The sequence below is a fragment of the Rhinopithecus bieti genome, unplaced genomic scaffold (genome assembly GCF_001698545.2).
Source record: "Rhinopithecus bieti isolate Rb0 unplaced genomic scaffold, ASM169854v2 scaffold_6904, whole genome shotgun sequence".
Lineage (NCBI taxonomy): Eukaryota > Metazoa > Chordata > Mammalia > Primates > Cercopithecidae > Rhinopithecus > Rhinopithecus bieti.
In genome coordinates, this window is record NW_016805192.1 from 907,925 (window position 1) to 931,114 (window position 23,190).

Here is a 23,190-nt window from a genome sequence, read left to right on the forward strand (position 1 = left end):
CACCGCGCCCGGCCAAGAAATGCATCTTAAGAAAGCCTCAAGAGAGACAGCCTTCCCAGTATAAATGTGAATAAATGTGAAACTGCTGGCAGAAACAGGTATATACTTTCCCTGAAACTTCTTGGGCTTGTTGTTAGAGCCTTCCAGAAAAAGACAGTGGAGCAGGTTGTGGGATGGTTCAAAGGGCTCCGTATCTCATCCTCCACCTAGACACGCCCTCAATTCTGTCAGCTACTCATTCGGTGTAAATTAACTAGTATCTCCTATAGAGCAAGAGATAGAGAGCAGGTGATGAGAATAAAACTGATTCCCAAACTTGGTTGTATATCAGAAGCAAGATTAAGGAGTATTTAAAAAAAAAAAAAAAAAAAAAAAGGTTCTAGGACTCCCCTCGCTCTTTTATAAAATCAGAATCTTTTTGTTTGTTTGTTTAAGAGATAAGGTCTCACTGTGCTGCCCAGGCTGGACTCAATCTCCTGGGCCGCAATGATCTTCCTGAGTAGCTGGAGCTATAAGCATGCAAGATCACACCCAGCAACAAATCAGATCTTTAGAAGTGTTTGGTTGGTTTGTTTTGTTTTTTAAAGCTGCTGAGGTGATTCTGATGCAGCTACTGGCTTTTGGGAGGCACTGACACAAACACCCCCTCTCCTCCCTACCTTTCTCCAGTGGCCTCTGGCTTCTTTCCCTGATTTCAAGGACAGCTGGCCCTCTGTATCCATGGGTTCAACCAATTGTGGATTGAAAATATTTTGGGGGGAAAAACTGAGTCTGTACTGAACAGGTATAGATTTTTCTTGTCATTCTTCCCTAAACAATACAGCATACTATTTATATAACATTTACACTGCATTAGGTATTATCAATAATCTGGAGACGATTTTAAGTATATGGGATTTAAAGCATATGCATACATTATATGCAAATACTATGCCATTTTATATTAGGGACGTGAGCAACTATAGATTTTGCTATCTATGGGAGGTCCAGAACCAATTTTCTTTTTTTGAGACAGAATCTCACTGCGACGCCCAGGCTTGAGTGTAATGGCTTGATCTCTGCTCACTGGAACCTCCACTTCCCGGTTCAAGTGATTCTCCTGCCTCAGCCTCTACAGTAGCTGGAACTACAGGCACATGCCACCATGCCCAGTTAATTTTTGTATTTTTAGTAGGGATGGGGTTTCACCTTATTGGCCAGAATGGTCTCGAACTCCTGACCTGAAGTGATCCACCCGCCTCAGCCGCCTCCCCAAGTGCTGGGATTATAGGTGTGAGCCATTGCGCCTGGCCTATCTTCTTTTACATAAATCTAGAGTCTTTGAGAGCCTCGGGGGTTAGCATAGGGCTAGACACAAAATTTTTACTCAGTAAATAGTAAAATTTCAAGTGATCCAGGCCTAATTTAACATTCTCCAGACACAGAAATATTGAAGTGCTCACTAAGTCCTGAATCTCTAACTTCAGATTTTCTATCAGAATTAGTTTAGACTCTCTTTTATAAATACTTTGGTTATCTGAAACTCTTTGCTGCTGGATAACTGAGTATGTGAGGGACACTACACACCTATTTAGATAAAATTTGTGGGTGAGGGGGATAAAGAAAGGGAAAGAGCAAAGAGACCATTTGGAAAAGATTGATTTGTAACAGCAAAGAGAGAACAACGTGAATTCCTACCTGATCACAGGAGCCTAGTGAGTCCATTTTATGAGCTTGGAAGTTTCCTGATCTAGGATCTGAAGGAACTTCCTAAGTTGCCTCTGCAATACCCTCACCCAGGTTTAGCCTGTGTAGTGTAATGGTAAAAGAGGTGGCTCTACAGTCAGGCTGCTTGAGTTTGAATCACAATTATAACCCTCACAAGCTGCCTTGACAGTTTTCACGCATACCAATTGAAATCCACAGTACCAACCTACATCTCAACAGGCATTGTAACATGTAACACATGTAAATCACTGATCACTGGCATGTACTAAGTGTTCAATAAACATTACAGTTATAGAGTTTTACATTTACCATTACATTATAATTATTATACAAAAAGGACCTTTTGAGTAGGTACAGAGCAGCTACAGGTATATATGTTCAAAGAGGGCACACTTGAGGAATTAAAACATTAGAATGAAATTAAAGGAAATGTCTCTGGAATAGCTGTGCAAACTGCTTCCAAATGGAGTGTGTTATTGTAAAATCTGGTGTGTGCACGCCAAATGTCCTGCCATGGGGGCCTGCTGGATCTGTAATTCTGCTCTGTATACCTAAAAAGCATGGACTCTGCCTTCTCCCTTCCCTTCTCTTCTGGTACCCTCAAGCCTAGTGTTTATTTTCAGTACTTCACCTCCACTCACTCGGAAAGTAAAACCAAGGAAATCAAACACTGCTTCCAATGCCCATGGGAATCTCCCCTCTACCCCTCCTCTCATGTTCACTTCTTGGGCCAACAGGATTAGGGCCATGGAATTGTTGAGTCCTCTGTGAAACTTAGTCCAACAGATCTTGAATAGTCACAGATCACCTGAAGAGTTTGTCCCTGCATCAAGCTTTCTATGGATGGCTCAGCATAAATCCATCTCGACTATGAAAAATTCAAGAAAAACAACAGAAGGTCAAGTACCATGACTTTGACTTAAAAATGGTACAGACATACATACATACATCACGATGAGCTGAGTTCCTATAAATGCCCTGGGCTTTATAACCCACCCTCACACTGTCCTCTGGAGCCACTTGAGTGAGCTGTGACCTGCAGAGGGGGTGTCCGGCCAACCGCACACAGGTACTTACCGATGTGCTGGCTGTAACCTGTGAGTTAGAGCTGGCGGGTGCAGGGGAGTCTGAAGAGGTGGAGAGCTGTCGCACCAAGGGACTGTGTGGAGGATGGTGGGTGGCTGCCAAGTAGCTCGAACTGCTCATGTCTGTGTGATGCTTCAACACTGCAGAAGTCAACAGAAAAGAGAAATACATAGCTATCTTAACCAGCGTTACTTTTTTTTTTTTTTTTTTTTTCTTGAGACGGAGTCTCGCTCTGTCGCCCGGGCTGGAGTGCAGTGGCAGGATCTCAGCTCACTGCAAGCTCCGCCTCCCAGGTTCCTGCCATTCTCCTGTCTCAGTCTCCCGAGTAGCTGGGACTACAGGCGCCCGCTACCTCGCCCGGCTAGTTTTTTTTTTGTATTTTTTAGTAGAGACGGGGTTTCACCGTGTTAGCCAGGATGGTCTCGATCTCCTGACCTCATGATCCGCCCGTCTCGGCCTCCCAAAGTGCTAGGATTACAGGCTTGAGCCACCGCGCCCGGCCAGCCAGCGTTACTTCTAACACAAGCTTGGAATAGCAGCAATACATACTAAAGGCAAAAATGTTTTCTATGCCTAGAGGATAAAAAGGTGAAGCACACTAGTTGTGGGAAGTAGGGGCAGGGCAGAGGTTGCTGTAGCAGTTAAGAAGTGACCTGCATTTAGAAGCAGTAGCGTCCCTCTACTCTGCCTTCCCAGAAAGTGAAGGACAAAGCTGGGGGCAATTAAGAGAAGCCTAGGCTGCCCCAGAAAGCCCTGAGCAGGTGCAGTTGCAGGTAGAGGTGCCATGGGCCTGGCCCTACCTTCACTTCTCTCAGATGAATGGTCTCGCAATCTCATTTTGCTGTGGTTTGGGTCATGCACGGGTGGCGGTGGGTTGAGCAAGCGCTCTGCTTTTGGCGCTGTCACTCGCTCCACCATGGGCACGGCCCCCACATCGTCTAAGTGCTGCCTGTGGGTCCTGTCAGGCCGGGTTTGGTGATGGGACAGCTCTGAAGAGGGGAACAGAAAAAGAGCTGTGAAATATGTCCTCTCAAATATTTTCTTATTCGAGTTCCAAGCTCTCGAGTTCTCTCTAGGCCAATGTTGTATACCCAGGGCAGCAGGACAGTCCTTCAGGACTGAAGTTTCTAGTAATTTGCACAATGGCTAGGATAGGCATAGGGAGCCCAGAACCAGAGAAACATGTCACCAGGATACAGAAGACACCTGACCGTAGATGAACCCAATGCTATGCCATTGCTGGCTGTTCACTGAGCATTTTGGGTCTTGCTCCAAGATCCATGGTGTCTAGAATAGCTCCCGAAGTCCATCTGAGAGCATCCAAGACAAGCAGAAGCAGTCACTGTGAGCTGAATTTGTGTCAGTCAACTGCCTCTCCCACCCCCAACATGCATGCAAACTACAAATTTGAGAATATAAAAGGAATGAAAAGTCACTGATACTCTGGGGGACTTCCTGACTCCCTGACACTTACTGGCTGTTGTTAGGAAGGAGCTGACCAATTTGTGCCTGTCCTTACGAGCTGGATCTGGCAGATTGCCCGGCATGGGTGCTCTGTGCTTAAGCGATAACTTTTTGGGAGGTTTGATTTTGTCAAAAGGTTTGTTCTGCCACTGAGATTTCAGCATGCTCTGGAAATGCAGGCTTGTGGGAACATCTGCAAGAAACATAAAATGCTACAGGTTAGTCCAAACACCTGGCCTCTCTAGTGTTCAAGACCTACACTCCACCCTCCTTTTATTTGCCCAGTGGCCTCACACTTGGCAGGGCAAGTGCTGTCATACGGAAGATCCGTTTATGTGAACATTACTGAAGGTCATTCTTCTATTTGCAAGCAGGTCACTTTTGCTTTTTACTTTCAAGTCTCAAGGGGGAAAAAAACAAAACACCTTTTGTTTTGGTTGATGGAGTGTTTGTTCTTGTGTCCTTGTTTGTTTGAAAACATCCTGTTTCTATTCTAGAGATTTAAAAACATATTTAAGCCTACTTCTTTTCTATCAATATAGAGTTAATCTGGATGCAATTATTCAACAATATTCATTATCTATGTTAAAAGGAACTGTACTGAGTACTCCATCCTCTCTCCAAATAATAACTACATACCATTCTCCTTCCTTCCTCTGCAGCTCCGCCAATTCCCATCACGAGATTCTCAGGGATTTTTAGCTGACTAATGTTCAATATCACAAATCAGCATCTTTTGGACTGAATTTTTTATGCTGTTTCTTATCTTTCCATTTTCTTAGATTTTTTCCAAGAATATATCCTTGAGTAATTCCTTTAGGAAAGGAATTTCTAGATTTAAACCATTTTCCTCTCAAACATTTAAAGCTATTCTTCCATGTATTCTAATATCCAGTGCTGTATTTAAGAGGGAATCGGTTTCTTTCTTACTTGTAAGGTGGTCTGGTTTTTGCCTTTTAAGCTTTTGCAAAAAACAACAACAAAAAAACTTGTGGTATTACACTGACTCTACAGATCAATTTCGGGAGAACTTCCATCTGTTCCGCCACCAACACTGAATCTTTCAATCTACTACTGACGTGGCATCTCTCTCTCCATTTATTTAGGTTTGTCTTGATTTTCTCTTGGCAGTGTTTAGTTATTTTTGACATACCACTCTTAAATACAATTTGTTAAGTTTATTCCTAAGAATGTTTTCTGATAGGCAGAAGTTGGAAGAGTTTGCAGGGTTCTGAAGACGACAGGAAGATGAGGCAAAGTTCAGAACTTCTTAAGAGACTTGTTAAATAGTTTTGACCAAAATACTGATAGAAATATGGACAGCGAAGGCCAGGCTGACAAAGTCTCAGATGGAAATGATTAAAGATAGTACCTTTTAAAATTTCGATTTCCAGTTCTTCATTACTAGCATATAGAAACACCATACACTGCTATATAATGACCTTGTAGCCTGTGAAACTACTTCGTTATAGGTTTTTTCTTGTTTATTCAGTAGGATTTTCTATAGACATAAGTACGTCATCTACAAATGGAGACTGTTTTACCTTTTCTTTCCAATCTATATTCCTTTGTTTACTTCTTGCGTATTACTCTGACTGGAACCTCTGGTGCTGATGTATAACTTTTAGATTTTCCTTTTTATGTTTTCAATATTCTGACATTTCACCACGATGGATAGTGGTGTGAGTCTGTTTTTAGGCTTCTACAAAGCTTTCCAGGGATATTTAAATCTGAAGGCCAGCACATTTTTCCTCACCTCCCAGTTCCTCCTGGGAATCAGTAACCACCTGGGGCATGCTCAGAAGTTCCCGCTAGAGTCCCTATCCACTGCTACAGAACAGAATGAAACACCACTACTTGAAGGAAGAAGGCTCTGGTGGCGTACGAGGACAGGAGAGGACAATCTAACTCAGCTATTCCAAAATGAGTCCAAATTTATCACCCAGACAAAATGCCCAGGTCCTATCACTACTTCTGGGTCAAAAATCTCCTTCTAAGCAGCTCCTACCTCACAGCAACTTATTCCTGGCATGCGATTTGGGCTATTTTTCTATTTATTTCTCCACAGTTATCTTGTCTTTATCCATCTTTCAAAAATAAGTACAAACTCCAGTCACTGATAGCATGTCTTCTAGAACTACTAGAAATTTATACTGTTTAATATATTTTCTAAAAGCTTATGGGGTTTTGGCTCCCATAGAGCATAGAGGATATGCTCAGTCTGAACTGGGGGTAACAAGGCAGGGAAGAAACGTCTAAATTAGCATTACTGAACCCATTATTATCTGCCAGGCACTGTGTATATCATGTGTGTGCCACTTAATCTTCGTAACAGTTCCATGGGCAAGCACCATTATACTTAAAGATAGGGAACAGATGCAGAAAGGTGCATTAACTATGTCCAAGGTTACACAGTTTAACGAGTAACAACCAACTTTCAAAGTCAGGATTATACAACCCTAAAGCCCATACTCTTATTTTAACAATATACCTTGAGGCTACTTCACTGACCCAGAAGATGGACAGGATTCTGTGGTAAAGTCAATTATTTCTCAAATTACTCCCAACAAACAGACAGTACAAAATATTTTCCAAGTCAGTTCTGCAGAGTAAAAGAAATTTAGCCACTCCTGCCTATGGTAGAGATGATGAATTTCATGACACTGAATGTTAGGCCTTCCAGGACTGGAATAAAAATCTGAGTTGGAAAAAAAAAAAAACAAAAAAGCTAATATTCTCAGGGATGATTTTTCCCAGAGGGTAAGCAGCCTCAGCTCCATGATTTCTCTAAGAATAGACTGCTGGGCTTTATGACAGTGAAACAAATTAGGAAAACTATTAAAGTTTTAATGAAAAGAAACATTTGCTAACTGTCCAAGTGTAAGGACACAGTCTCTGAGGACAGTGCTGTCTTCTCAAATGTTTCTCATCATCACTCTTTTCCACACTTAAAAACAAACTCAGCTATACCAAATCCTAGGAAATAAAGCATTGTCTACAAGCACTCAGCCCTGTAGAACAATCTGAAAGCTGGGCTGAGCTGGAATGTATAAAAGAGGCTCAAGAAAGGAGAGGAGGTCACTTCCTGTCCATCCCACAATACCCTTTTGGCAGCAGAAGAGCTACTCCCACTTGGCAACAGCTGTGTATATATGTAATGGGACTCCAAAAGCATAGATTTATAGTGAAAACAGCAATGACTAGAAACAAGTAGGCCTGGATTCAGGTCCTGGTTCTATCTCTGAGTAGAAGGAGAAAGCAACAACAAATCATTCGGCCGGACTTTAGTTCTACCTGTGAAATGAGGTGGTGGGGCTAGATCAGGGCTGGCAACATTCTAGCATTCATTCTCTAACCCTCCGCTCCAAACACAGCTGTCCTTCCTGTTGTACTGGAGACCTCAGATTCTTCCCAAACAATACATTAAATAACTCCAGATAGTTACTATCAATTCATTTAAGTAGGCACAAGAAAGGACATCTACTTGTTACTGCTAGATTATAAGACTGCTATGAGTCTCTCAACTCTAACATGTCGAGTCAATGACTCTTCAACTGGAACTTTACTCCTCAACGCTTCCTCTCAGCTAAATGCTTTTAAGTGCAAGTTGGCACATTGTAGAACTCAAGTCATGGAACACTACCTTGTGCTCTCGAGTTGACGTATTAAAGCAGAATCAAGAGCAATTCTTCTTTAAACCCAGTATAAACAGTTTAAGGAACTCCAGCTGGTAGACTGTGTTAGATGTTTGCTGTGTTGCCTTTTAATTGCTTCCATGTTAAGAGTGAACAGGAACCCAGTTAAATCCCCCAGTCAGTTAAAAAAAAAAAGATCTCTTAGGAATTGCTGGTCGAATTCACATACTAACTAATAAGTAATAATACGTAGGTTTTGTAAAGAGTTAAAAATCTAAAATAGACTGGATACGGGACCTGAAAGTAAGCAAAAAAAGGCATATGAAATGGAAGAGAACCCACCAGAGATCCATTCAGCTACATTCCATACCCATTCTCCTACATCCATTCTCCTACATTCCATATCCACATAGGTAAACTGCTATTTTCAGAGAACAGGGTGCAGATCCTTGTCAGGTAAGTAACAGGAAAATAAGATGAATTACTAATGTCATCCTTAAGTTATTGTTTCCTCAAACAAAATGAAAGATGAGTGAGAAGACTCTGACTTCAGGATGACTAGGGTCTGACATTCCATGATTCACCTGACTGTCTGGCTCCTTACTTTCCACCATTTTCTCAGGCGCACTTTTTCTGGGTGTTTTGTAATGCTCACTTCTTCCTCCTGCTGGGAAGCTGCTGTAGCCTCATATGCAGAGTTTGGCAAGTTCTCTCAAAATACCATAGATCTTCATGGCCAGCAGGTGGTGCTCTTATTAAGCCCCTTTTACAAAGTTAACAAGCTGTTCTCCAAGGTTATATATCCTCTACATTTCCAACTAAGGATTAACTGGACTTGATTACTTGACGCGGTAAAACAAAGCCCCCTTCCTGCTGGAATATTAACAGGTTATTACATCCTAGTCTCTCCACCTTCCACAGCTAGGCGTAGAGTTGGCTGTAACACAGTCCTTCAATTTCTATCACTTACACACACTGAATGAAAGTGGCTGGGGTACAGTCAAGGTGCAAGGCACAACTCCAGGATGAAGAGCAGCAGTTGGTTGTTGTCATTCTAACAAACTACACAAACTGGTTAGGAAACAGCATTAAAACTACTTTTAAAAAAATCTGTGAACAGCTAAGTATCACATTCAAACAATTTCCTGCATTTATGTTTGGTATAAATGTAACCATCCACAGGAATTGAGTCAAAATAATTTTTAATCTTCTTATAAAAAAAAAAAGTGGGAAATCCTGCCACTTTCAAACATCTTCTAGAGAAGAGGTTGTAAAGGGTGGCCCAGTAGTAAAATCTACCACACAAATGTTTGGCCCACAGAGTAGTATGCCAAGCTGCTAGCCTTCACTGTTACTGCTATACAATGATGTACGGGGAATCCCAATACTTCAGGGCGTGTGTTATTTACACAGGATATTATGTGAATGGTACCCTTTGGAGCTGGCTATCTCTGCAACCATGGGAATCTTCTGATTTCCAAATGGATTGCATTCTGAATGTGACAGTTGTCCGGATCAAAGCAGAATTATTCCAACAGGAACAATATTAGATATGGTAATCAGGTCTTCAGGTCAACCAACTGAGGTGTAGTTAATCCACAGGCAAATACAGTAGTCAATAGAGCCTACATGTAAAAAAAAAAAATCTCTCTCTGTCACCATAGTCTCATAAGGAAAATTTAATGACGAACTTTTTCATCCAAACCCCAGGGCCATAGTTAGAAGCTCTTTGTATGTGTGTGAGACATAGACAGAAAAACAAATAGGATTAGATGAAGGGAAATAAAATCATAAAGACCAGAAAAGGGGGAGTGTTCCCTATCCTTCTTTCCATTCCCCCTCATTGCTGCCTATAGTTGCCTGGAATGATAGTGTGGGAGGTCTAAGGTATGCGGTAGGGCAGCATTCACGTCAGAACTATAGTGTCCTGCAGTCAGCAGGACAGAAAGTGTTCAAAGGAAATGGAACTTCTTAGTAGAGATGCTGAATGATGGAATAGGAGCTGAGAGACACACAGTCTGGATATATTTGAGAGTGGGGGAGATTATTTGCAACTGTATGCGGTAATGCTGTTGACCAAGAAATGACTGTTGTGTTTAGCAGGTGATATCCAATGAGTGCGCTTAAGTGTCAGGGTTTCCTGGTCCTTCAAGTATGAGACTGTACAATTCAACATAGTATTTCAGAGAGTAACCCAACAAATGTTCCTAAGTCTTCCTGGTGGTGCTGTCTGTAGCCAGAATCCTGAAAAGGGTAAAAATCTGACTTCTCTTAATAATCTGTCTGGAAAGGAACTTGAAATATAGCCAAAGGAAAGACAGGCATCAGATATCTGGGTCTGAACTGTGACGGCATTCAAACTCATCAGCCATTTAGTTTTAGGTAAGCCACAATCTTACCAAGCCTGTTCCTTGAGCACTAAAACTGAAGTAACACCTTACAAAATTTCTGGGCCGGGTATGGTGGCTCATGCCTATAATCCCAGTAATTTAGGAAGCCAAGATGGGTGGATTGCTTGAGCCCAAGAGTTTGAGACTAGCATGGGCAACACAGGGAAACCTCTTCTCTACTAAAAATGCAAAAAATTAGCCAGGCATCATGGTACACACCTGCAGTCCTAGCTACCCACTGAAGTGGGACCATCACCTGATCCTGGGAGGCCGATGCTGCAATGAGCCAAAATCCATACCACTGCATTCTAGCCTGAATGACGGAGTGAGACCCTGTCCCAAAAAAAAAGCCAGGTGCAGTGGCTCACGCTTGTAATCCCAGCACTTTGGGAGGCTAAGATGGGTGGATCACGAGGTCAGGAGTTCGAGACCCTCCTGGCCAATATGATGAAACCCCGTCTCTACTAAAAGTACAAAAATTAGCTTGGGTGTGGTGGCATGTGCCTGTAGTCCCAGTTACTCAGGAAGCTGAGGCAGGAGAATTGCTTGAACCTGGGAGGTAGAGGTTGCAGTGAGCCGAGATTGCACCATTGCACTCCAGCCTGGGCGACAGAGCGAAACGGTCTCCAAAAAAAAAAAAAGATTTTTGAAAGAAGCAAATGAGACAAATATGAGAAGAGTACTATAAACTGTAAAATGGTATACACATAGTAACTGCAGTTACATGGGCTATATAAATCCAATGTCAAGGGAAGGTAAAAGTCAGTGACTCTGAAATCTGAAACACAGAGGAAAATGTTTTAGTGTTTTCCACTCATTATGTTCAAGTTTATTTATTGTTCCACCAACTGCTGACTATCCATGTGTTCCAAGTTTTCTGTTTCCTTTCTCTTACAAGAAATCACACAGCCGCAGGAATATTACACACCACATCCTTATGACAGTCAGAGGGGGTTTTGGTAACAAAAGCCAAAAATCCTGGTATCCCCTGGATTTAGGTGGCCAGAAATGCAATCATTTGACGAACAGATGCACAACAGGGGATTACAATTATCTAATGTTTGATCAACTGTCAATTAGTTGCAATCGTTTAGTGGCACCCTCTGGTTTGGTAGATCTGTTGCAGTCTTTTCGGAGAATTCTAAGAGAAGACTTGGTTGACAGAACTCCGGAGTTCTCTATCTTCATTTTATTTTTAAAACTCAAAACCTTTTTACTTAATACCTGCGAGATTCTCCTTCAGGTGCTAAGAACTCTTAGAAACGATCTCTTTATTTGTTTTCCCCACCATTCAAAGTTTTTTTTTGTTTGTTTGTTTTTTTTTTTGAGACAGTCTTGCTCTGTCTCCAGGCTGGAGTGCAATGGCGTGATCTCAGCTCACTGCAACCTCCACCTCCAGGTTCAAGCGATTCTCCTCCCGAATAACTGGGATTACAGACACGTGCCACCACGCCCAGCTAATTTTTGTATTTTTAGTAGAGATGGGGTTTCACCATGTTGGCCAGGCTGGTCTCGAACTTCTCACCTTGTGATCTGCCCATCTTGGCCTCCCAAAGTTGGGATTACAAGCCTGAGTTACCGCACCTGGTCTCAAACTCCTGCCCTCAAGTGATCTGCCTGCCTCGGTCTCCCAAAGTGATGGGATTAAAGACGTGGGCCACAACACCCAGCCTCAAGATTTTTACAATCTGGGGCAAGACCCATAGTGGGACTCAATATGGCCAAGAGGAATGCTCTTCTTTTGTCAAGTGGGAGAGGTACAGGTATGGGAAGGGAGGTGGGAAAGGAGGGTTGACAGACACAAATTTAACAGGTAGGCAAACTTTCTAAAGACAGTACAAGCTAACAACGAAGATTTGTGCTTATCTACACCCTGCAAAGCTGTCATGTTACCACATAAATGCCAGTATGAAGATATTCTCCTAGAACACTGCTATCCTACTTTATATCATGGCACACACAGACAAAACTTTTTTTTTTTCTGAGATGGAGTCTTGCTGTTATCCAGGCTGGAGTGCAAAGGTGCAATCTTGGCTCACTGCAACCCCTGCCTCCCAGGTTCAAGCAATTCTCCTACCTTAGCCTCCCAAGTAGCTGGGATTACAGGCAGGCACAACCACGACTGGCTAATTTTTCGTATTTAGTACAGACTAGCCTACAACTCCTGACCTCAGGTGATCCACCCGCCTCAGCCTCCCAAAGTGCCGGGATTACAGGCGTGAGCCACCACGCCTGGCCTGGACAAGACATTTTTAAAGATATACTAAGCGTATTCTGGACCAGATGACTGTGGCTAGAGGCAACTGAGCTCAGATCTCTCCTAGCTACTTGAAGAGTTACAAGGAAATCTCATATTAAGTTGCAATCTTTTAGTGGCACCTTCTGGTTTGGTGGATCTGTTGCAGCCTTTTTGTAAAATTCTAAGAGAAGACTTGGTTAACGAAAGTTGTACCTTGAAAGTATCTGAGTTGTAACTGGACCTTGGCTGATTTTCTTTCACCTAGAACTCTCAAGTCTCTTTTATTAGACTTTCTAGCCTGTGGTCTTTCTTACCATCTGGAAATGCTAGAACAGGGTGAACACAAGAGTCCAACTGGGAAAGGCGTTCCAACAGAGGGGCTTCATAGTGAATTTCAGGAGGCATAGTGTTGATGCTGCCTGAACCACACAATGCACAGGAGGGATTCACATCACAGCCAGGACGGATTGTGCTGTTCCGGTGAACCTGTGAAAAAAGTCAAACAAAACTGACAATTCAGCATCTGATAAAAAGCCAGCTCCCCATTTGTTATTCCAAAGATTGAGAAGACCTTTCTAGATACTTGTATGATACTAAAAGTATGTTTGATTAGTTTGTTAAAATATTTCCATTTGTCTAACACACTGTCCTTCAAAGTGGGTAAGAAAACTTGCTTCCTTTTCATTGATGAAATCTAACTACTTGAAGCTCTAAGTGCTTACCTAGGTATCAAACTTCTGACAGCTTAAAAAGATATTAAAACTTGCTTTTTGAGAACACTTTATAAAATCTGCATGCTTTCACGACCTTCATGGTCTGCTAAGGCGAATAGTTGGCTCCTGATTCCCAGGTGGGACATTACTCGCTTTCTTCAGCAAATTTATCCACCTGGGAGCCTTCAATTACCAACCACACCTCTTCTTTTCTTTTCACACCTCCTCTTCAAAAGACTTTCAGGTGGTCTCAAGCCAGGTGGCAAGCTTCCCTGAAGCTTGTAACTTGTAACTTATTAACTACTCTTTAACCTGGCCTAAAATCCACTGTTACAAAGCTCATACCTAAGTAACGAAGTAACATTTTGTATAGCAAATGCTCACTTTCATAGTCTTCATGTTAGATTAATTCCAAAGGGATAGAAATTATTTCTATTAAACTTCCTTTGTACACATGTGGGCAGAATAATTGATAACCTCTCCACATTAAGTCCAGAGTTAAATATGAACTAATTTAAGTCTTCAAAAGACTGAATTCTGTAAAAAAAACCGAACATCTACAATCTTATGCTTTGAGCAAACTTCAGGTCATGCTGAATGCAGAATCCCTACATTCTAGTGTTAGGATGAACAAGTCTGTCATTTGCCAAAGCCTAACTCATAAAGTCACCTGGACACACAGCCCCGGAAAAAAATACTTGCATGTTGAATGGCACTATAAGAAGGGATCCAAGGAGCAAGCTCAGTAGTAGAACAAAGACAAAAAGCATCAAAACTCTGCTAGCAAAAACTCTTAACATTTACTAGAGGCTCCATTTATTTTCAGCAGAGATATCTCGAAAGCCTTTTATGGATTTGTGTAAGAGAAAAATATATATAAGAACAATGTGGTCTTTATCAACATTCCCCCAACATTCTATTGCAACCATATAGAGAGGTGTCACGCAAATAAGGTCTTTTAAAGGTTAGACTGGGCAAATCACACAGAGGTAGAGACCACTGAAAGAGAGTGATACCAACTAGGCATGCTACTTTTGTATAGATAACATTAACTGGTATTGTTTTGGGGGAAAAAATCCCTGTATCTGTGTAATAAGAGCTGGTTTCCTGGAGAGGATGACATTTTGAGGTAAAGAGAAATAAGTAGGTAGAGATGAAAATGAGATCACACAGTAGGTGAGTGGGAGGATTCAGAAAAATTGGTTAGAATCTAAAAATTATACTGAAACTTTCAATATTCAAAAGAGATTAACTCACTCCAGTAGGTACAGCAAATAAAAAAGAAGAGAGAGACTAGAGATTGACCCATGACGTCAACTAGCTCTCCATATGGGACATTTAACATTCCACTTTATGGCTAGAGTGTATCACTTAAGTCAAAGTCAATACTGGGAGGCCAAGGCAGGTGGATCACTTGAGGTCAGGAGTTTGAGACTAGCCTGGCCAACATGTGTGAAACCTCAACTCTACTGAAAATACAAACATTAGCTGGGCGTGGTGGTGGGAGCCTGTCATCTCAGCTACTCGGGAGGCTGAGGCAGGAGAATCGCTTGAATCTGGGAGGCAGAGGATGCAGTGAGCCGAGATCACACCACTGCACTCCAGAATGAGACTAAATCTCAAAACAACAACAACAACAAAACTCAACAGATGTGGCTCGGCGTGGTGGCTCACAACTGTAATCCCAAAACTTTGAGGTGGGAGACAGAATTGCTTGAAGCCAAGAGTCGGAGACTAGCCTGGCAACACAGTAAGACTCCATCTCTTTAAAAAAAAAAAAAAAAACTTTGCCCAGTATGGTATTGCATGCCTTTAGTCCCAGCTACTCAGAAGGCTGAGGGAGAACAATCACTTAAGCCTAGGAGTTCAGGTTATAGTGAGCCACTATAACCACTGCACTGTAGCCCGGGAAAAAGACTAACATCCTGTCTCAAAAAAATAAAAAAAAAACAGGCCAGGCATGGTGGCTCATGCCTGTAATCTCAGCACTTTGGGAGGCCAACGTGGGTGGATAACCTGAGGTCAGGAGTTCAAGACCACCCTGGCCAACATGGTGAAACCCCGTCTCTACTAAAAACACAAAAAACTGGGCGTGGTAGTGGGCACCTGTAAGCCCAGCTACTTGAGAGGCTGAGGCAAGAGAATCGCTTGAATCTGGGAGGCAGAGGTTGCAGTGAGTCAAGACTGCACCACCGCACTCCAGCCTGGGTGACAGGAGCAAAACTCCGACTCCAAAAAAATTTAAAAATTAAAAAAATAGAATAAAGGGTAGAGAATCCTATTTGTAACCTGACAAAAGGGTATGTGTACACATGTAACATACACAGTAATCTCATTTTTTTTTTTTTTTTTTTTTTTGAGACGGAGTCTCGCTCTGTCACCCAGGCTGGAGTGCAGTGGCCAGATCTCAGCTCACTGCAAGCTCCGCCCCCCGGGTTTACTGAGGCTACTGCCTCAGCCTCCCGAGTAGCTGGGACTACAGGCGCCCGCCACCTCGCCCGGCTAGTTTTTTGTATTTTTTAGTAGAGATGGGGTTTCACCATACTAGCCAGGATGGTCTCGATCTTCTGACCTCGTGATCCCCCCTCCTCGGCCTCCCAAAGTGCTGGGATTACAGGCTTGAGCCACCGCACCCGGCCAATCTCATTTTTTAATTAAAAACTGTAAAGTATTAATAGAACCCAAGGAGTACAAAAATATATTTAATACTTATTTATTTTTGAGACGGAGTCTCACTTTGTCACCCAAGCTGGAGCGCAGTGGCACGGGTCCGCCTTCCAGGTTCACACCATTCTCCTGCCTCAGCCTCACAGGTCCGCCTTCCAGGTTCACACCATTTTCCTGCCTCAGCCTCCCAAGCAGCTGGGACTACAGGCGCCCACCACCACGCCTAGCTACTTTTTTGTATTTTTTTTTTTTTTTTTTTTCAGTAGAGACAGGGTTTCACCATTGTTAGCCAGAATGGTCCTGATCTCCTGACCTCATGATCCGCCCACCTCGGCCTTCCAAAGTGCTGGGATTATAGGCATGAGCCACTGCACCCAGCCAAAAATATATGTAATACTTATTAAAGTATACCCTTTAGAAAATTTTTGAAAGAAAACTTGAATTCATACCCATGTTGCACAAATCCACACCAAGAATCTATCCCGTAGACAAACTTAAGTGTACACACGCACACATTCTTTCACTGAAACAAGATGCCAAATCATCTGCATGAATTCATTTAAGTTAAAACAGTAAGAACACACACAATATTGTGTATTAAAGTAAGAAAACAAATTTTAGAAAATATCACAACAGGTGGTGTGCACGTGCAGCCCTAGCTATTTGGGAGGCTGAGGCGGCTCACTTGAGCCCAGGAGTGAGGAGCTACAGTGATCATGTCCACTGCACTCCAGCCTGGGAGACAGAGTGAATCACTCTCTTAAAAGAAAAAAAACAAGGCTGGGTATGGTGGCTCATGCCTGTAATTCCAGCACTTTGGGAGGCTGAGGTGGGCGAATCACAAGGTCAGGAGTTCGAGACCAGCCTGGCCAATATGGTGAAACCCTGTCTCTAAGACTAAAAATACAAAAATTAGCCAGGCATGGTGAAGGGCACCTGTAGTCCCAGCTACTCAGGGCTAAGGCAGGGGAATCACTTGAACCCGGGAGGCGGCGGTTGCAGTGAGCCGAGATCGCGCCACCGTACTCTAGCCTAGGCGACAGAGTGAGACTCCATCTCAAAAAGAAACAAACAGACAAACACAAAATTAACAACAAATATAAACATATCATGAGCACTAGGGATTTATTCCTGAGTATCAAAATTATTCAGTATTAAGAAATCAAGCAACATCATTTCAGACTTGCACATTTAACTGCTCACTCAACATCTCAGACTTCTGTTTTTTAAAAAATTGTACTAAATCTTTGTAGAGACAGAAGACTCTCACTGTACTGTCCAGGCTGAATCTCAAACTTCTGGCTTCAAGCAATACTCCTAATTTGGCCTCCCAAAATGCTGGGATTTCAGGCCTGGGCCACTGTGCCTAGCCTAGACTCAACAGGCATCTCAGAGTTAACATGTTCAAAACTGAGTCCTGATCTTTCCCTATCTCCTAAGTCCTAAATCCTCAGACTCTCAGACTCATGCTAAACTCCTTTCTTTTTATCACATCTCATATCCAATCACAAAATTCTTTTTTTTTTTTTGAGATGGAGTTTTGCTCATCGCCCAGGCTGGAGTGCAATGGCCTGATCTCGGCTCACTGCAACCTCTGCCTCCTGGGTTCGAGAGATTCTTCTGCCTTAGCCTGCTGAGCAGCTGGGATTACAGGCCTGCACCACCACGCCCAGCAAATTTTGTGTATTTTTAGTAGAGGCAGGGTTTCACCATGTTGGCCAGGCTGGTCTCGAACTCCTGACCTTAGATAATCCACCCACGTTAGCTTCCCAAAGTATTGGGATTACGGGCGTGAGCTACCGTGACCAGCCCCAGTCATGAAATCCTATTGGCAGAATCCAACCACTTCATATCACCTTAACTACACTTAATCTAGTCCAAGTCACTATCTTTTCTCAAATGGGTTTCTTCAAGCCTCCTAACTGATCCTCCGCCTACTGGCTCTTATTTCCAAATCAATCAACACAGTAATCAGCGTAAACCTTGTTTTAAGATCTCAATCATATCATACCAACCTCATAATCTTCCAAATGACTTCTCATCTCATGACGAATAGAAACCAAACTTCTTGCATGGTTCCCACAAGGTCCTATAGCATTTGTCACCTCTATCCCCTCTCTGACTTCACTTCATTTTTTGTTACTCTCCTAGCCGACACCAACAGTTACTCTGATTTCCTTGCTATATTTCTCCAAGATAGCAGGCAACCTTCCACATCATAAGCCTCTGCACTTGGCTCTTCAACCACTAATTCCATGGTCATTCTCTCACATCATGTCTTTTTCTTTAAATGTCAGTCTTCAAAGTAACTTTTGTTTTGTTTTGGTTTTTTTTTTTGAGACGGAGTCTTGCTCTGTCGCTCAGGCTGGAGTGCAGTGGCGCAGATTTCAGCTCACTGCAAGCTCTGCCTCTCGGGTTCACGCCATTCTCCTGCCTCAGCTTCTCGAGTAGCTGGGACTACAGGTGCCCGCCACAACACCTGGCTAATTTTTTCGTACTTTTAGTAGAGAAGGGGTTTCACTGCGTTAGCCAGGATGGTCTCGATCTCCTGACCTCGTGATCCACCCGCCTCAGCCTCCCAAAGTGCTGGGATTACAGACGTGAGCCACCGCGCCTGGCCCAAAGTAACTTTTATTTAGAAATACAAGTGAAAGGCCAGGCGCGGTGGCTCACGCCTGTATTCCCAGCACTTTGGGAGACTGAGGCAGGTAAATCACCTGAGGNCCCGCCTCAGCCTCCCAAAGTGCTGGGATTACAGACGTGAGCCACCGCGCCTGGCCCAAAGTAACTTTTATTTAGAAATACAAGTGAAAGGCCAGGCGCGGTGGCTCACGCCTGTATTCCCAGCACTTTGGGAGACTGAGGCAGGTAAATCACCTGAGGTTAGGAGTTCAAGACCAGCCTGACCAACATGGTGAAACCCCGTCTCTACAAAAAATTAGCCAGGTGTGGTGGTGGGCACCTGTAATCCCAGCTACTTGGGAGGCTGAGGCAGAAGAATCTCCTGAACCCAGGAGGCGGAGGTTGCAGTGAGCTGAGATTGCACCAATGCACTCCAGCCTGGACGATAAGAGCAAAACTTGGTCTCAAAAAAAAAAAAAAAAAAAAAAAAAAAATAAAAGAAATACAAGTGAAAAAAGATATTATTGACTGTAACAACAAAAAATGCCCTAGAATAACTTTAACAAGAAATTTCAGCACAAGGTTTAAAGATATTGATATTCTGCAAATTAATGTAGAACCTTAATAGACTTGAGGGGGGAGGGGAGACAAGGCAAAGGGAATTTAAACAAATAATGTAAAAGATACAACTGAAAGAATAAATGTGAGGAACCATTCCCCTCCCACCCCTCACATTTCTGATAAGCAAAAATACAGGGGAGTGATCTGGTCTATTACATGTTTTACAGTTACAGTAATTAAAATAATCTGCCCTTGGTTAAGAAACAGAAAATTAAATAAAATAAAATTGACCAAAATATAGAGTTGTTTAAAGTAATACTTTTAAATCAGTTTTTTTTTTTTTTTAAAAAAGGATATATTACTTTTCAACAAATGAATCAGGAAAATCAAGAGTAGCTGGGACTACAGGCGCCCGCCACAACGCCCAGCTAATTTTTTTTTGTATTTTTAGTAGAGATGGAGTTTCGCCACGCTGGCAAGGCTGGTCTCAAACTCCTGACCTCAGGTAATCCATCCACCTTGGCCTCCCAAAGTGCTGGAATAACAGGTGTGAGCCACCGTGTCTGGCCCCAAACAGAGATTTAAATATAAAAACAAATATTATACTCAAATCTAAAAAAAAAAAAAATTGTGAAGCAATACATAGTGGTTAACAGTATGAGCTATGGAGCCGGACTGCCTGGGTTTGAACCTTGACTCCGCCACTTACTAGCTGTGTGGCCTTAGACAAGTTACTGTGTCTTCATCTTTACTACTAACAGGAGAGTACCTGATAGAGTTGTTTTAAACATAAATAACTCACAACAGTATCTGGCTCTCGACACTTAATCACTTTTATAAAACCGTAAGTATGGCTATTTATATTTAAGGGGAGAACCTGATAGAACATTTACCATCAAAGATCTTGATTTCAAAATTCTAGCTTAACACTGTATAATATGATCATTGATAAGTCACATGACATCCTTAAATTTTCTCACTTGTTAAAAAGGACTGACAATACCAATTTCATGGGATTGTAGGAAAGATCAAATGACTTCGTTAACTAAATTAGTGTACTGCATGATTTCTCAATAGCTGGCACTTCTTTGTTGTGGGGGACTGTCCTGTGCACTGTAGATATCTAGCAGCATCTCTGTCGTCATGGTCCATGTGCCTCCCTACTCCCCCAATTTGTGAAAATCAGTAATTACTACAGACATTGCCAAATGTCTCCTGTGAGGACAAAATCATTGAGAACCATGAGGTTCAAATTACAGTCATCCCTTCTAGAAAAATTCAAAGCACAGGCTCTCATTAAATATTAGTGGTGAGTCACAGTAAACATAAGACTCAGTAAAAAAGGAAAACAAAAAACAAAACAGAAATTAATAGTGAGAACAAAGACTACTGCAGTCAAAGGAAAAGGACTCAAGAACAAGCTTGAAGAGAGCTTCCACTAGCCAAAGATCAGGTAACATTAGCATCATAAAGAAAAGACTACAATGGCTTGAAATACCTCAAATATGTTTCAATCAATGACTCACAGCCCCTTCATGAAAAACTTCAGTGACGGTCCTTAGAGGATGGTAGAAAACTAACGTAATTTTGAAAATTGGTAAATAAAAAACAACAACAAATCATGCTTTCTTCTGTACAAACTGTACCTCAGGGTAAACAAATAGTTGAAAAGGAAAAGTTTACCCTTATAAACATATGCTAGCTAATAAAAGAAAAACAGAAATGATACAAGTAGAACATCACCATTCTTCAACTTCCAATGTAACAATGGGTCCAGGCAATGATTACCAGTGGTTGATAACACAAACAGTTTAGTCATTACATGTCTTCTGATACAAGCATAATAAGGCCACCTTGTGTTTTCTCACAAAACTCAAAACCGGATTTACTCAAGTCTCTACTAGTTTTCAAGAAACACAAGGGACAGAAAACACCACTGTTTTCAAATGCACTAAAATAAGATGGATTAATAAATGGAAGGATGATTGTATGCTAAAATGTTAGTGGCAGAACCTAGGGAGTAGCTACACAGGTGTTCACTGTAAAATTCATTCAACTTCGTATCTGAGTAATTTCATAACAAAATTTGGAGAAGAAAACAGTGACACCACAGGACTTCTGCTTCTAGCAGAGTAATAGTGATCAGATTTACCTTTCAGTCATAAACTAGAAAACTGGACAACAGGCAGTACACGACTGAGAAACAAATGGGGTGGTCTCTAAGACTGCCCTGGTTTTCTGCCTGGAAGTACATTGTAGACTGCAGGACAGGGAGAGGGATCTGAAGCAGAGCACATCGGAAGCAACAGCTTCACTGAACTGAGGAAGCAAATTCTCCCTAGATCAGAATTCAGAGACTAAGGAAACTGAAAATTGCAAGGCAGAATTCTTGAGAGGAGGAAGCTTTACAGAAAGAGCCCCAGAAATCTTCATTAGATCCCCAAGTGTTTGCTAAATATTAAAAGGTGCACGAATAGGGTGAAACTATCAGGCCAGGCAAGAGCAACTAGGCAGCTGTGAACTGAAATGGTTTCCACAGCTAACACAAGTCTGGGAGGCTTTTAAACCATGACCAAAGTTGCATAGAGAATTCAAGACAGAAGATCCTGCTTTAGTTGTGGAGTCAAACTACTAAGTCAGCCAGCTCCTCACCTGACCTAACAAATGACAAGGAATTTACTTGCCAGCAAAACAAAGCCTCTTTAAAGGAAGATAGCACAATCCATGTTACAAGCAGGAAAAATTATTAATTGGATTTTCGGCTTAAAACATAAACAAAACATTGTTAGATATGCCAAGAGTCAAGAAAATAATACTACAGGGATACAATTTTTAAAACAAAGTAGGCTGTGGGAAACTAAGGGATAAATGAAGTTTTCTCAACAAATAAATCACATATTATGGATAGCTTATATCAAACCAACACTCTAACTGGAAAAGCCAGATTTAAAACACACACACACACACACACACACACACACACCCTCTCTCTCTCTCTCAAAACATAAGAAAAATGCTGATATAATGACAATATTGAGAGCCAAGATTCCAGAGAGGAAAAGAACCTGGCCAACATAGCGAAAACCCGTCTCTACTAAAAATACAAAAATTAGCTGGGCATGGTGGCAGTGTCTGTAATCTCAGCTACTGGCTGAGGCAGGAGAATCGTTTGAACCTGGGAGACAGAGGTTTCAGTGAGCCAAGGATTGTGCCACTGCACTCCAGCCTGGGCAACAGAGCGAGACTTCATCTTGAAAAAAAAGAAAAAAGAAAAAAAAAACGAGCAGAGCTTTTGGTGGTCTTACAGGGCTGAATGGATAACATTAGAGACTTGAAATGTCAAATTATCAATAAAAAGAGAGGACAGGGAACTAAGCATGACAAGTACTCACTCTCCCAAAGAAAACGCTGAAGCTGTGAATGGTATGAGGCTATGAAGCTAAGTGGAAAGTTTCTGAAAAGGACAGAGATGCTTCTGGCAGTCTTGTTGTTGAGAAGACTAGAATTATCAGGAAATGTTAAGAAGAGGAAAGGAGGCTGGGCTTGGTGGCTGATGCCTGTAATCCTAGCACTTTGGGAGGCCAAGGCGGGCAGATCACCTAAGGTCAGGAGTTCGAAACCAGCCTGGCCAACACGGTGAAACCCCATCTCTACCAAAAATATAAAAATTAGCTGGGCATGGAAGCACGTGCCTCTAGTCCCAGCTACTTGGGAGGCTGAGGCAGGAAGGAGAATCATATGAGCCCGGGAAGCAGACGTCGCAGTGAGCCGAGGTCATGCCACTGCACTCCAGCCTGGGCGACAAAGCAAGGCGAGGCTCCGACTCAAAAAAAAAAAAAAAAGAGAGAGAGAGAGAAAAGGAAACTGATCAACACTTGTTCTCAGCTGGAACTAAGAGAAAAACAAACAAACAGTTATTGTTTTGAGCCAAGTCCAGTTCTGTCACCCAGACTGGATGCAGTAACTTGATCTTGGCTCAGTGCAACCTCCACCTCCCAGATTCAAACCATTCTCCTGCCTCAGCCACCTGTGTAGCTGCCAACACAGCTGGCTAATTTTTTTTTTTTTTTGAGATGAAGAGATTGCGCCACTGTACTCCAACCTGG

General features: G+C 42.3%; 1 protein-coding gene across 1 annotated transcript in view; it reads right to left on the reverse strand.

Moving 5' to 3' along the window:
- KANSL1 (KAT8 regulatory NSL complex subunit 1) overlaps window positions 1-23,190 on the reverse strand; it is a gene marked incomplete at its 5' end in the record, with an annotated part of 71,935 nt that overhangs the window by 6,297 nt on the left and 42,448 nt on the right. Inside the window, 4 exon segments of the mRNA XM_017871595.1 lie at window positions 2,785-2,933; window positions 3,594-3,782; window positions 4,268-4,450; window positions 12,836-13,007. Coding sequence (XP_017727084.1) covers window positions 2,785-2,933; window positions 3,594-3,782; window positions 4,268-4,450; window positions 12,836-13,007 — 693 coding nt within the window.